At 41.1% G+C, this 16669-nt stretch overlaps 1 protein-coding gene across 7 annotated transcripts in view; it reads right to left on the bottom strand.

Moving 5' to 3' along the window:
* Positions 1-757: 757 nt before the first annotated feature.
* tei (irregular chiasm C-roughest protein teiresias) overlaps positions 758-16669 on the bottom strand; it is a 444987-nt gene continuing 429075 nt past the window's right edge. For all 7 annotated transcript variants that reach the window (XM_025298172.1, XM_025298173.1, XM_025298171.1 and 4 more), the window contains 2 exons: positions 9241-9419; positions 758-2646 (listed from right to left, as the gene is read on the bottom strand). In XM_025298172.1, coding sequence (XP_025153957.1) covers positions 2413-2646; positions 9241-9419 — 413 coding nt within the window. In that variant the 3' untranslated portion in view covers positions 758-2412. The remainder of the gene's footprint in view (positions 2647-9240; positions 9420-16669) is intronic.

Raw genomic sequence — 16669 nt, forward strand, 5'->3', positions numbered from 1 at the left:
ATATTGATATTGTAGTATAAATCACTGTAGAAATAGTGAATAACGAAAAAGCAAAATAACAAAACATTCGAGTAATTACAATATTGTGTAGTAAAACATTAAACGTGCATACTTTTAAATAAATATATAGCAATTTTACTCATATTTCTATGGCCAAAGGTCCAAAGTTACAAAATTTTTATTGTAATTTTTGTACAATATTTTCCTTATGTGCGTGACGAAACGAATATAAAATAAAAAATATACATTAATGCAGTAAAAGGGAGTGTCACAGACATCTGTAATTATTATTGTAAATATCATTTATTTGACTCTTAGGCGTCATTGGGTACAACGATTACATCACGTTGCTTATTTGTAACATCTTAGCGATTTGAAAAAAAAATCGGGTTCATCGAGTAGACTAAATCAAAGTGAAGACATTTCAGGTATTTATCTCATATCTATAGGTAGTATCGACTGCACGATCGCGTAGGTAAAACGCACCGTGCGACGAGGATTACTATTTAGCCATCGGTAAGCCGCGAGTACAAACTCTATTTTTACAAAATTAGGAACCACCGAATTCACGAAAGAGTTATACTAAAGATGCTCGAAAGAAGCGGGACCGCTCGGGAAAACGAGACGCGCCACGCCGCGGTCGCCCCGTCCCGTTCGATCAGGATAGATCGAAAATATCGTAAAAGACAACGATGTCTGTGTTTCTCATAATGACTACAGCTAAGTTCAATGAGGACGTTTATAGGATACAGTGTACTTTATTGTAACGGTTCTCGTTGAAAAGTTCGTCATTCAAAGCGCCGTCGCCGTCGCCGTCGCCGTCGCCGTCATCGTCGCCGCCACCGTCGCCGTCGTCGTCGTCGTCGTCGTCGTTGTTGTTGTCGACGGCGCCGTTGCCATTTTATTCTCTCAACGAAACAAGCGTTGCGATCGCGCGAACGAGATTCAGGGCTGGGGAAGAGGGAAGGCAAACGAGAACTTATGGCTAAATAAAACTTTATAAAAATATATCAACGAATAATAAATATATCTCTAACAGCGTCATTGTATAATTCGTATGTACGAGCGTACGATGTAGCCTATGCATTTACAGTCACTATATACACGCTATCAAACTCTACTTACCTAGGTAATATACAACAATTTATTTTAGTCGTTCTCTATCTCAGGAATATTTGACGTTGCACAAGTAAACGGATCTTATTCGACAGTGCGACCACGCGACTCTTTCGTTTCCGGGGTGGATGTACGCGCGCGAGAGAGAAAGAGAAAGAATGAGAAAGGGCAAGAGAGAAACCTGTCCTCCTCTTTGTACGGAATTTGCAATGATCTCTCGCGTGAGTTTTCTTCTCTGTCGCATCCCCAATCGTTCGCCCAATCGTTACTATTTCGTATTACGGTGGCTGTGTCTGTTCTATATCGTTCATCATGGTTTCACCATGGCTGCGTTTCACAATGTTATAATGATTACAGCGTGGTGCACAGAGAGCCAAACGTGTCGACCGTGCGTTGACCAGCCGTATCTCTCGTCTTTCACTACGCACGTATTTTGTTCGCGAATTTCCGACCGGAAAAGAAAGAGGAAAGGAAAAAAAAGAGAGAAAAAAAGAGGTTTGGTCTCCATTTCGTTCCTGATCCCTACACGCGGGAACACCGTTCCATAATTCGAACATCAGAGATTATTATTGTTGTTAATATTATTATTATAGTTATTATTATTCGTTACCTATACAAATATATACACGTCGTATCGCGCAAGCGCATTCAGCGCGCGCGCGCAGAGTTTCGTAGTTTACAAATTTCCTGTCTATATAAATACGTATCCCAGCGCGGCCGGGTACGCTCGCGCTTTTCCTTTCCTTCCTCTCGTTCGTTATCCTCGTGTAAGGCCAAAGAAGGACACCGGTCGTACATCCCGAAATTGAATTTCGACCGTGTCGTCTCGATCGTCACGAGGATCCCTTCGCGCGGATACGAGAAGTCGCGCCAAGTCTCGCGGTAAACGGCAGCGGTCCGCGATTCCTCCTTATCCTCCTGCTGCTCCTGCTCACGATTCGTAAATGCGTCTTCCAGAATCACCCAGAGAATTCGCCGTTTCGTAGTCCGAGGTACGCCACAAGGCCGTAATGGTCTCCGCGTCAGCGGAGCTTCCGTCGAATTTCGTTGCGCTCGCATTGCGCCGGTGATGCGCATATCATGGACAAAACGCGCGAGGAAAATCCGTCGGGAGAGAGAATTTCGGCATTATGTACAAAGAAAAATCCCCTCCCTCTCCCTCCTCGTCACTGAGGGAGAACGAGAGCGGGGAGGGGGGAGGGAAAGAGAGAGCTGTACTCCTCTGGGCATTGCTTCCGGTATCGCCGGGAGCGTTGCCGAGGTTTCCACCGTTGAGGTCTCCTTCGCTGGACCGCCTCAGCGACGGTGTTCCTGCAGGATCGTCAGGAGCAGGCAGAACAGAAGGTACGTGACGCTCGCCGACCGGATGTGGGCATGACTGTATCCGGAAGCACGCGTCACATTGAGCATAACGGAAGCGTCGGCGATCCCTTCCGGCGAGCGGACCAGCAGCAGCCACTCGCCCGCGTGAGACCACTGAATCGTCTCAAAGTGCAGGGTCGTCCTGTAACACGATTCCGTGCCGCCGTCCTGTAAAAGAACAGGGCGACGTGTGAGAAATTGATTCCGCGCCGTGCGCCGGTATTTCACTCCTTAGGAAGGAATCAAAATCGTGAAATATTTTAACACTGCTCTCAACGTAATAATCGTAGAAGAAAAAAAGTAGACTAATAAGCGCTGTTCTTAGGTAAAAAAATTAAAAATGGCAACTGCAACGTTTGCTCTCTCTCTCTCTCTCAGTATACGGAAAAAAAAGATTGGTTGAATTAATATATTAAAAATATAATATGACAGTGAAGGAACAAGACGCGTTTCGGTTGAAGAAAAGAGCATTTTTGGACGTTAGAACGTCAGTTTTAAGAACAAGGAATTCTCTTTCCTGCATAAAAAGAAGACAAAATACGATAATAAATTACTGTCCTTAGAAAAATAGAAATAAGAAGTGAGAACCGACGTGTGTCTTCTCTTCCAAAATGAACGGAGAAGAAGGATCCATTGAATTAACGTAATAATAAATGAACTACATGTGTTTTGGTTGTAACATTTTGGTTAGAACCGAATTTGTGGCCCGCAACCAATTCGGCTCTAAGAACGAGAAATTCCGTTTCCCTCAATTAAAACACATTTCGTTCGTTCATTGTGCATGTCACGTTAATTCAACCACAATCTGTTTTCTCCGTGTACGATCGATATATAGATTCCCGTTTAACACATTCTCTAGCGCAATCATCCATTTAGTGTGACGGGCGAAATTAAATTTCGACCAGCGATTAGCGAAAACAAAGGTACGACGATTTTTATTCCCTTACGGATCCTTTTCTTAAAATTCAGTCACGGACTCCAGGAGTAAGAATCGCTGCCCTACAGAGAATCCCAAAAGTTTTCTTCAACAAGTGAAGCCGAGGATAACGACGAGGCTACAATTCACGACGATGGAACGAGGCTTTGCGCGTTTGCAAAGATCTTTATGAAGGTTTTCATAGCGCTTTCATAGCGTTTTAAACCAGCGGGATCTGGTTGCCGCGAGTCACGCTTCCGACCGAGACGTTTTTATCGCATAATGCTCATTAACTCGCGATTCGATAATGTCCATCCAGCCGTCCCGAGTCGTCTTCTTATCGGAGGCGAGGACCCTCTCCCTTCTTCCTTCTAGGCCTTTACGATTAAACTTTCACGTAAAACTTCCGGGGGAAACTAGGAACTTCCGGCGTCGCCGTTCTACGTTCTCGTTTCAATTATCCATCGTACCTTCGACCGCTTCCACTCAGGAAGCGCTCTCCCACCCCTTCGATCTTCTTCGCCTTTCATCCCCTCGAAATACGTTTTATTACTTTCCGCATTAGTACCTATATAATGACTCCTCTTTCTTCCCAGCCGTCGTTCTTTGTTCATAGAAAAATCAATCGTAATATTGAACCGTTCTCGTAGGCCGTAAGGAACTTCCAGTTTATGGGACAATTGACTTATAATAAGGGTGTAATACTGGCAGCTTGAACACGATAATGGAGAGAAAAGGGTATAGAGAGAATTTCCTCTCGATGATAATTAAGACATGTTGTCTTGTGACGATAAAGAAAAGGATACGTTGTACATCGCAATGTGAAAATTTGTCCCACTTCCTTCCACACTCGTTCTCCCTTTTCACATTGTAAAATAATATAAAACGTTACAACTCCAACGTATTCGATATTTCCGTGCCATTGTGAAATTCAAACGGGAATAACGTTACGTGACGCTTCGGCTTTCAATCTTATACGAAGATGTCAGCGGGGCGCACACAGACGACCTCATAAGAGACTTTATCGTTCTGGTCGCGCGCGAAGCCGTGTCAGTGAATATACACGGCGTGTCATTGTGTTCTTTTAATATCGCAATGGCGTTTCCCTCGCATCCGTTTTATTGGTAATGCGGCCGGGATCGAAGAGAAATACGTTTGCGTAATTGAATCGGGCCAGGCGCGCATTCGTCGTCGTCGTCGTCGTCGTCGTCGTCGTCGTCGTCGCCGCTGCCGTCGTTGCCGTCGCTGTCGTTGTCGTCGACGTCGTCGTCGTCATCGCCGTCGTCTCTCGCGACGATATTTCGCGGCCGCGATTCGAAGCAGACGTCATCGCGCACAGGTCTCGCAAGTTTTTCGCATGCAAGGAGTCGCAGTTTCCTGCTCCATTTAACCCCACGTTTCACTCACCCCAACCTCCCCACCGCCCCACCCCTTTCCTTCGCCGACTTCCACCCTTTCCGGTGCGGCGGAGGCCCGCTTTCTCCATCCGTCGATCCGTTCTTCTTGTGTTCTCTATTCACGAGCTTTGCCCGCATTCCCTCCCGCTCTTCTCGTCCCTCTCTTTGCGAATCATCTTCCGTTTTGCTCGCTACGTTTCCGTCGATCCTCTCTCCGCCGCGTTTCTATACCTTCGTCTTCCTCTTATTGTTCCCTTTCATCTCATTCTATCTCTTTGCATCTTTCCATCTTTGCCGTTTTTACTACACTATCATCTCGACTTTATTTTGTCCTCTTCTCCTCCACTGCGTCTTCTTCCTCTCTCTCTCTCTTTCTCTCTCTCTCTCTCTCTCTCTCTCTCTCTCTCTCTCTCTCTCTCTGTCTCTCTGTCTCTCTCTCTCTCTCTCTCTCTCCCCCCCTCTCTCTTTCTAGTTTGGTCAAACTTTCTCCGCTAACGTGTTCTAACTTTCTGACTTTCGTCGTCTCTCTCTCTCTCTCTCTTTCTCTCTCTTTTCTCTTCCGTTCCATCTCGTCGTTCGTCTTCCTTTACTTTGACCAGTATTCCTTTGCTATTCTATTCTACTTTTCCTGCTCGAGAGTTTCTTTTTTTTTCTATCAAGACTTCCCGACGTTTCTCTATCTTCTATTAACCTATTCCTTTCGCGAGTCCCGGTTTCCAGCATACTCTTCTTGCTCCCTGTTTCCTTTGCTCACTTTCTACTTTTTGCTATCTTTATTTCCTAAACATATATGAGTTTCTTTCTGTTTCTCTACGTCACCTTTCCTTCCGATCCTGTTTCTTCCTTCTACCATTAGTTGTCCATTTTCGAAACTATTTTAGTAACATTGAATTCATTACCGAAACTGTGTCCTGTTATAGTACTGTTGTAATTTCTCTCAACAGTTGTTCTGTCCATCAAATTATTTGCCAATCCATAGAATAAACGTAAATTGCGCATCGAGATTATTTTTTCTCCCTCACGTACGGCACACATACTAGGGGGGAATATGTGAAAAATAATACGATTATATTTTGCATGTATTTTACGTCGTTTCGCAAATGAATCCTTCAACGCATATGTCCTTCACAAAACTTGCTGTGATACAGCGATGATATTCTCCTCGCGTTTGTTGTCCGTCTCGTCCCGTCGTTCGAGTCGCAGCAACGCCGCAAAAAGTAACGTCCGCGCGCGCGTGTTGACGTTACGTAATCTGCCGGACACACACACACACACACACACACACACATACACACACACACACACACACACACATACACAAGTGTTTTCTCCAAATATAATAATCTACACGAGAGATGTATCAAAACGTACAACGACACGCGCTCACTGCGCTGCACAGTGCACGCTTCGTTCTCCAATAAAGCCCGTACTTTTCAATGGAACCGACCGCGCCAATCTTCACGCGCGCCGCGAATTCGAGCCGAGCGCGTCGCCCGTCGCGAAAACCCGGAAGCGAGAGGGAGGGAGGGAGCTGGCGAGTGAAGAGGATCAAACGTTAATAAAAACAAACGCAACAGCGGTGCATCGTCAAATCCCTCGAAAGCTCCGTCGCATTGTCCACACCCGCCGGCACTCCTGGAAAAATGCTTAATCCGTCTTTTATGATGCAGCTATCTCCGCGCGCGAACGTGGATTCCGTCTCGGATAGGAAAAAGAAACGGACCGAGCTGTGGAAATGATGAAATAAGCGCATATATACGTACACACACACACACACACACACACGCATACACGAGCCCCTACGCTCGCACGCACTTCCCTCCGGCAACCTCTCATCAACCATTCCTACCGTCATTCTCACCCCGCTCATCTCGTTCCCTACGCTCATGCGTTTTCGCATCGCGAGACAACGTATACGACGTCGTGCGAGCCGCCACTCCGACTTTCTCCCCGTAGATTCCGTTTTTTCCTTTTGTTTTCTCTTCCTTTTGCCCGGCTCCCTATGTACGAGAGTCAAGGCGCGTTGCAATATCTCGGATATCGTGCGAACGTCCGCCACGCGTGGGATAATTTTCGCGTCGAAGGACCGAACGCGCCTCCGGGGAGCGTGTAATCCGAGCGGACGCGCTTGAACAGCGTCTCGTTGTTGCAAAACATACGACGGATTTTTACATGCAGCCAGCCGCCATGAGCTGCGTTCTTGTCCCTTTTTTTTTCTTGTTTTTTGCACGCGGCATTTTTACAACGCGCATGGCATAGCCAAAATATATCACTTGGGTAAATATTTAAAATAGTGGGTCAGACCGTATATCTTTTTGGAAACTTTGTCGTCCTATCCAATTTTCATGATATACAAGATCCACACGATGCAGTGAGGATTTTGTTGAAACAACGTTGAACGATAACGTTGCGTTTTCAATGTCGTTACGTGGAGCTAAAAACATTAGCAAATAAGAAAGAGGAAAAGGCTCTGTGCCAGATATTTTTCACCAAAGTGTAAAACGCGGGTAAACGAAAGAGAGAATATATAATACTTATGACATAGGTACACCCCGGCCGATGTATTTTCCAGCGGTAAAATCGTTTTTGCGATGCAAAATATTTTTCGTTCATTTGATATCACAATTTTGATCTAATAGTTTGATGGATATTATCCAATAGACGTACATTTGTAATTTAAATAAGAATTTGTTATAAAATCGGCGTTTAACTCTTCCGCTGGTCTATCTTTACTTGTAAATTTATACTTTTGTTAAAAATTAAGATTTTTGATTGTGGCTTCGGTTCTTTCGAGCTTTAAGTAGCCTTTGTAGACGACTTATTTAAAGCTTCGAGTATATCAAATAGGATTGTCTTTATCAGGAATATTAAATATCACGCTTGAATGTTTAACGTATCACCTAAGATGTATTCTTACGAAGAATATATTTGAGCAAGTATTATTTCACTACGTTGGACCGCTAAATATCTTTACGATGTGCAGGAGACGGCAAATATTTGCAGACCACGGTATATGATAAACGTATTTCTTGCGCAGTTATATGGCGCGGTGTTTGTTGTTTGTCAAACAGAATTCGCAATTCCTGCACTCGGTATTTTGTAATTACTTCCCTTTTATAAAGTAGGAATGCAACGGGTGAGAGGCGTACTCGCGAGAAGTACGAACGATGAATTAGTTTGCTCGATAGTCTGCGAGAATAAAAATATTTCCCACAGAGGAAAATAAAGCGTGATCGCGATGTAATTATTTACAACAAAGTAACGAAAATTTGATTTTACGTTCTTAATTCACCGCGATTGCGTTAGCAATCCATCTGCGAAATGACATTTCTCGAATTTAATTCCCTAAATGTCGTTTCGTTCAAGGATACATCTAACGTATAATACTATAAGTATAGATAAAAGTCGATTATATCATTTCAAATCTTAAGCACATCTGTGCGATACCAAATTTGTGATATATAAATGTGCAAGTGTCTATTGCTTTTACATGTGCTCTTATATGCCTTTAGAGACTATTGAATTAACTGAATTCTGAAACTGAATTTCAGATCAAACGTTTTTACACGCGTTAAAGTTTACGGTTCGCTCGCTTCATCCATCGACAGAAAATTCCGCAAAGAGAAGAGAAATAGAAATAAAGTTTCCTAAAAAGAGCAAAAATAGGTACCTGTGTTTATGGGAAAATAATAGCACATGTTTTTAATATGCCTTTAGCTTCACAAATCGTTATCGTTTTTGTAAACGATCGTCTAACATATACAACAAATGTATGCATGCGTGATGTGATGTATTAGACTGATGTAAACATAAATATTTAACAGCTATTTTATTTAACAGCTTCTGTTTAACAGCCTTTTAACGATAACCTATCGTTCCTGTTTTATATCGACGAGTCGTTGCGGATTGACGAGAACCAGATTTTTTGTTATTAATATACACTTCGATTGCTAATTATTTAATATTAAAATATTAACTAGTATTCTTTAATATTAATTATTTAAATCACTGGCTTAGCAAACATGTTTTAATGCTGGAAATGGGTAATCCGTGCCCTATCAATTATAAATATCACAACTTTGAATCGTTTCGATCAAAATTTATAAATAAAAGAGCCCATCAAACCTCATCAAAGCTAACGTTAGGTGAAAAGCAAATTAAATTAACTTAATTGCACGAGTAAATTAAATTAGCCGTTAATATGTAAGTAACTCATTGAAAAAGAATAAAGATAATGAGGATCGAAACGTTTATATCATTATTCCCCATGAGTCGCTTATGTGTTAATTGCTAATTTAATTTACATGCACAATGTTTACCCAGCGTCGGCTCTTACAAGCTCTTTTATTTTGTATTTTGATGTTTCTCACGTCTGTATCCAAAACATACACGTATCCATACATTAATATTTATACGATACCGCGAGCAAGATTCAACAGGCAAATTTACCTCGATTGCGAGAGCTTGAACCCCATCGCGAGATAGTGCACCGGGTATATATACGTGCTCTTCCGATGTCCAGAGAATCTTCGTGTAGCTCGGCTCGGCGCAGAATTCGACGACGATGTCCAACGGCTCACCCTCGTTCGCCGTCACCGTCTGACTCGGCGGATGAACCATGGGTCGCCCTGCAACAAAAAAAAAAGGAAGAGAAGGTCGGTTAACTTCCGTGGAATCGTCATGATCATCCTTCGCCTCCCCCCCCTCCCACACACACGACTATAAATCCATCCGTCGACAGAGACTTTTTTATTTTTTCGCGGAAAGCTTGGTATTTTATTAACAGCACAAATTCTCTCAACCGAGTGACTCGCCAATTGCAATTTTATTTCAATCATGCGTGTTTTTTAAAATGGTCCGGCGAACTTTCGGTGAACCAAATATTACCTTTTTCGACGCACACATCATTGTCATCAGCATTCCCAGCGTGTTAAAATTCAGGGGAAACGAGCCGCGAGTGGTAATAGGTGCAGCGTACGCGTTGCAAATGAAAGACACGAGTGAGAGCTGATCGATAATGTGCATTACAGTTTCCACCAGTGACCTTTTTATTGCTGCAGCTCAGGATTTTTATTTATTTATTTTTCTTTAATTGTTCTTTAATTGTTGACGTGAAAAAGTCTTTCGATGGATTACTGGTGAAAAGTTGGGATTTCAGTTAACAACATCTTCCCTTCCGAGCTGTGTCAGCAAATTTCACGTACAAATCGCCATTTGGCTCTAGATTGAGCGATATGAAACGTAAATGTACGATAATGGAGCGAGACAGTAGACGGAAGATAGGTCGACTATTAACACAAGACAAATGACACATCACGACCGGTGAATATGGGATTTGTTCGCGCTGCATGCGCTCTCTATATATAATACACACGCGACAGATGTCATTTCAAACTTTCACAAAGACAGGGGAAGCTCGAGAGGGTGGAGGAGACGCGGAAAATATGTGAAACATACGATTGAAGTCGTCCGCGAGTAAAGTTGCTAGATATCCAGATCTCAACTGGACTGTCCAGATTTTACTACCAATGTTTAATTGTTCAGCTGATATTAAAAGTCTCCAGATTATTACTCCGGATTAAATACTCTTCCGTCGATACATTCTTCGAAAAATTATTGCATTCCCAATTTCTTTTTTCTTTTGAAAGTTTGTTCAGGTTTTCTAATTTTCAAATGTAGCAACCCTATTCACGAATAACATCGTCCGATAAAAATAACGTTATAAAACGTTTTGAGATACTATCGCTTATTATTGTCGACTTTTTTTTTAACTCTTTAACTCTTCGAGTATTGTAGATGCGCGATTGTATATGCGTGCTCCGCGTTCGTTATAAATCGATACTTTCAAAAGCTCTTATTTGTACGTTCACTTGCTCAGCTTGTTAGCAACAAGAGTCTAGCTGTAGATTTTATTACCTTGAGTTGAGAATATTAATTAATTTTTGTTCTGTCTGATATCACAGAGTAGTCACGAAACGAAATTCCAACGACAATATTAATTTGATAATATTCCGGAGTTCCGGGCATATAGTGCGCTTTTTCGTTGAGTTGCTCCGCACTCGAAGTATCAACATTAAATCCATAAGTTGTGTTTGAAGCTTCAGAGTTATTCGAATTTCGGATTTCGGGGCATTGCATCCGAATAGCGAAATTCCGAAGTGTGAATATTCGAGCATATGAATATTTCAATGATATTGATCGTACAGAATCCTGTTGTAGAAAATTAATTCTATTAAAAGCTCCGATATTTCGAAACTTCGAACGCTACTCGGAGATTCGGAACTTATTGTCAATAGGCGACTGCCAGCTGGGCGCGCAAATTTAGGTCACTCATTTGCGACCTCCGTCCTTAAAGGATGAAAACATATGGCGCAACTTAGCGGCGAAACAATGCGCCAACGTTTAATTAGTGCGCGATATTCTCGCGTATCACGCTCATCCGTCACGCAGCGTGCAAGTTACTATAAATATCGACCGCTCATCGTCTATTTATCGTGACTTCGAATGATTTAACGTTGTTAAGCGTTATCAAGAGGTACGGTAGTGCCTCGCGCCAAACGAAGTTGCGCCCGAACGATGCGGGACACACACCGTGCCTATATTACGCGAAACTACGAGTTGAAACGAGGTGAGATATTCATATCTCAGCAATGGCTAAACCGATCGAGGTTTTTGCAGTCCCAATCGATTCGGCCTTAAAAAATAGGAAGAAAAGTGTCCTTGTGTTTTTTGTGTACGTTATCCCTAAGTGTAGATATTTTAGAATAAAGTCCAAATCACGAAAAATTTCGATTCAGTAAGAAAGTAAGAAACGCTAGACCGCAGAGGAAAGGGGATTTGTGCATCTCACTTTTCCGATACCAGAGGCGTTACAAACGCGCTGAAGAAGCAGTGAGTGCGAGTGAGCAAGCGATAGAGAGTAAGAGAGAGAAGAATATTGCTAGAATACAGGAGTAGAAATATGCGAGAAAGAGAAAGAGAGCGAGAGCGAGCGAGAGAGAGAAAGAGAGAGAGAGAAGCTAAGATATTTTGCTAAAATATTTTTTATTGCATTGTTATATTAACTAATTTATTATAATAACAAGTAAAATAACGATAAAACTCAGTGTTCTAATAAATAATGAAGACTGTTTTTAAAGTACCGGACTGTGTATCATTGAGAGTTCTCGATATATTTATCTTCAGATTGCAAATCGCTCTCATTTGCAGAGTTGATGTTGAGTAGAGTTTTTCAATTCAGTTATTGTTTTGTTATATCATTTTTTTGTAGAACAGTTTTGTAGAGTTTTATTTATAGTATTCAATAGAAGAATTTATTGTTAGAGATATAAGTTTTACTTATACAAACTTATTACTTGTATAACGAAAATAATAAATTATATTGCCCAAAGATACACGCTCAGATGCGGTACGATGCACAGTACTAAAAGCGTAAACATTGCCGTTTATATCATTTCTTTTGCAAAGTAGTGTTGTAGAGTTTTATTATAGTTATAAATTTTACTTGTAAAATTTTATGTTACATATATAACTTGAAAAAAAGTAATTTGAAATTTCTAAAAATAACACTACATGTTGCGCGTGTACTTGGCGCTTCTTTTTACTTTTGTTTTGTTAAGAAAGGTAAATTTTATACAACGTTACGGGCTCTCTGAGACGCGTCCCGGCGGGACAAGGTCGCGTGATTTTGAAAACAACATGTCCGTAAGTACGCAACTGCCGCGACCGCTTCCATTATTGTTTACGCCGCGGCGGCGGACAGATCGGCCGATCGTCGCGCGTAATAATTTCCGAATTTTCACGCTCGATCACAGTATACGCGCGCGTGTAACGTGTAATATTCGTGCGTGTGTGTGTGTGTGTGTGTGCACACGTGACGATCCGGAGCATCTTAAGTAATAGCAGTGTTTCATGGTCTTTAAAGGTAAACTTTTATTGGTTAACTTGATTAAGTTGAAGAAGCTAATTTGTAGTCTCGAGTCTTCGTACTCTTGATGCGGGGCGCATTTGTCGCTGTAATACTAATGAGGGAACCCGCTTTTTGTTACAGATCTGCTGGAGTTTACGGCCACGCGATAGTTGCGGTTACCGGGATGCAGTTTCGACGGACGCCGATGCCGCACCGGAGGATCCGGTTCGGGCCGAGCAGAGTCGGCTTGAAGGTGAGGTTCACTGATCGTTTATACATTTCTTGATTCATTGCGATCGAAAACCGAGTGATTAGAATAAAAGCCGTTGACTTACGATGACAAAGGATCAACATTTGTATCTGCACGCGCGCTTCCGCGAACTGAACTCAACCTAACCTAACCTAACCTAACTTTTAACCTAACGGTTTAACTAACGAAACTATATTTTTTGTTACAGATCCGCAGCAGAACGCGGCTGACTCTGTCTGCTGTGTATCGGTGAGTCAGAAAAAAAAAGACATTTTTATGGTGATGGGTGTTTGCAATATCTCGAGAAAATCAATGCGATTTAATTATTCTTTTTTCACACATTGCTCGAAATAATCAGGAGATCGTGTCTTTCAATGACGATATTACACAACAGAATCTTTAAGATATAATATATATTTCTCTCTTTTATATTTACTCAGAATCATTAGGAGATACAGATATAAATGCTTTATTTTGTTATAATATTGAAATCAAGATATGGAATTATTTGCTGCGATTCAATCAATATAACTCCTGCTTCGAGTAGTGTGTAATGTTAAAATTTGATCAGAATTGCGCCATCGCCACGTGAAATTCATCATTATTTATCTTATTTGGCTTGATAAATTTTATGTCTGTCGAGTTTATCAATTTTCTACGCGTACGTTCTATATTTTTCACGCGTGTCAGAAGCGATTTCATTTGAAATGACCGATAAATTCGGTATGCGCGTTTATTTACATTACAACTTAGTCCTTACGAAACAGGACGTGCGTTTCTTTCGAATTATCGTTCGCGAAACAAAACATTTTCGTTTTTTCTCTCTTATCTAAACGTCGTAATTTTCATTCGCGATTGATTCTACGCGAATCGCGTCTCACGTATACATTCTCGGAACGTTGCAATATCGTGTTTACTTCTTTTTGGAATAAAAATCTCATCTCTTAAACGCGACTATATATGTTTCTTTGTCTCGCCATTCTTTTTCCTTAAATCCCATGGAAATTAATGAAAGAGAAAAGATAAACAAAGAGAAAGAAAAAGCGACAAAATATTGTGAAAAAGGAACTCGTCCTGGATGCTGAGGAGATTGGACATTGGACGGATGCAGAGTCACAGGAGTCAACGAAAGTCAGTGAGTGTACAGATCAAACGCTCAGAAAGCGTCATATTTTATAATGCATGCTCATATATAAATCGCATTGGTTTTCGACCAGAGATAATAAAAAATAGTACGCGATAATATGTGTTCATATCTAGTTTAATATATAAAATTACGTGCGAAGAAAAAAGTGCGACATATTGTTATTTAAAGTTCTCGTGAGGTTCTTGCGAGGTTCATTATTTTCAATGTTCACTCGAGCTCTCAGATAGATAAACAATATCTTTTCCAATGTGCTATTTGGGGTGTTCAACTTCTACTATTGATTGAAGAACAAAAACTTCGTCTATAGACTTTCAAATGCGTTTTATTTTGAAATAATTACTTGCGGGTGCCTTTCGCGTTTCTTGATTTCACATCTTCCTCTTTCAAATTTTCCTGACTTAATATCATTGATTAAATAGACGGTACGTCCGCTTGGCACGGGCGTCTACGAGATGATAGATATTACTGTAGCGCGATAAACTTCTAAAAAGTTCTGAAGCCAAAATGTATGGCTCGTCCGTGTGGTTGTGTATGTGTTTTTTTTTTGTACGTATGAATGTGTACGCGGGTTATATGTACATGTGTGTGCATGTGCTGAACCCGTCTCCAGCTGTAAATTCCACCTTCGGTGACATTTCCTGTGCAGAGAATGACCTGGCAGAGAAGGGGGGGGGGATAGAATGGGGGATCGTCGACGATTAGCACTACTGTCATCCCGCTAACGTCTGCCGCTCTCTTCTATTTACCGGCGCCTTGTGCCTCGTTAACGGTGAAAGATCGTTTGGTTGTTGGTGACCGTATTAATGGTACACAGCAAAACAAAACCGTCGGCACCGGTTAGCTGCGTGACGGCAGGCTGGGATCTTCCGCGAGAGCCATTAGCGGGCACTAATGTACGATCTCGAATTCGTTCTCCTATTCGTTCCTATTTTTTTCAATCGCTAAAGACTTCCTCTCTTACGCACATGTTTTGTGTTGAATGTTGCGCGCGAGAGTCCCAGTTGTGATTGAGTACGTCGTGTTTTCTTCCCTTCTTCATATGCGCCGTCGAACTCACGCGAGATCATTTTTGCCATCATTTTTGGTACATCAAATATATACATATATATTAGAGATGTGCGAACTATTCGAATTCGAATTCGAATCGAATCGAATCTAATGTAATTCGATTCGATTCGAATCCGAATCCCTATGATTCGAAACCGAATAATACGCATAGGAATCAAATACATTATCGTTTGCGTGTATCAGCTACAAAACGGGCCATCTGGGCCTGTATATTTGAACCTTTAACTTGTAATTAATATAACTTATAATTAATAACTTAATTATAAATTATTTTAAATATTTAAATATATATTTTACTTTAAGATGATATTACAATATCAATTCCCTTTTATATTAAAATTTCCCATCATTATTTGCATGTTTAATAGTCATGTTAAATTTTTTAATGATTCGATTCTATTTCATTCGATTCGATTCGAATTCGAGTGAAATTTTATAGATTCGATTTGCTATGAATTCGAATTTAGAAAATGAGATTCGATTCGATTCTATTTGACATAAAAATTCTTGATTCGCACATCTCTAATATATATATATATATATATATAAAGAAAATTAGCTGATGATTACGTACGAAAATGTATCAATGTCTCTTCATTAATAACTAATTGTTTACACTTGTAAAAAAGTTCTCTTTACAAAAATAGAACAATAGAAATAAAATAGAATTGTACACAATGATTCATATTAATGTTATCAGACGGTTAAAAATAACTAGTTTGCAATTTCTTATGAAAATTACTCTTTACATATTTCGAATATAATTATTCAATTTCATAATAATATATCATAATAAGGATTATATAAGTAAAGATTCAATATAAAGATATGTAAGACATAAAGATTATAATTACACAAATTTTTACAGAGTTGCACTTTATATCCTTAATGAACATTGAATAGAACTAAAAGAAAGAACATGTGTAGAATAAAAGTAAAACGAAAAATACATAAACATCTTTCTCCTGAGAGGAACCTGTAAATTCGGCCACTTCGGTAAAAATAGATCGCGTTAATCGTCGGTAGTTCCGGTGTTAAATGTTTCGAATCGACCCGAACGGTTTTCGGAGCTTTTTCGATAATTACGATCGCTTCGGAAGATCACGCGACAGCCGATGACTCGGCTTCGACGATTTGCAGCGCCGTTGATTCGAGCGAAGACGTCTCGAGACATCTCGAGAGATCCGGCAAGACGAGAGATGCCAAGTAATATCAGGCGCGAGCCAAGCACGGAAACTTGCTTGGCGTCGTGCGACAATGCAAGCAGCTCGCAGCCACGTAACCGGGACGTGTAGAGCGTTCGCGCGCACCAATTGCAATCATGGGTTTTCGATTTCCCAGCCTCAAGGCGATCGCGATTCCGCAAATTGTCTCGCGCCCGCCTGCCGCCGTATTCGGATTTCCTGTTGTCGCGCGGGCTGCGCGTATAGATCTCTGTCGACAGTTTCGGGTTTGCGAATAGCGTTTGCGATTTAGAAAATTGTGTGAGGGGCAATGCAGTCTC

Source organism: Harpegnathos saltator, unplaced genomic scaffold (assembly GCF_003227715.2).
Source record: "Harpegnathos saltator strain DR-91 unplaced genomic scaffold, Hsal_v8.6 scaffold208, whole genome shotgun sequence".
In the NCBI taxonomy this organism is placed as follows: Eukaryota; Metazoa; Arthropoda; class Insecta; order Hymenoptera; family Formicidae; genus Harpegnathos; species Harpegnathos saltator.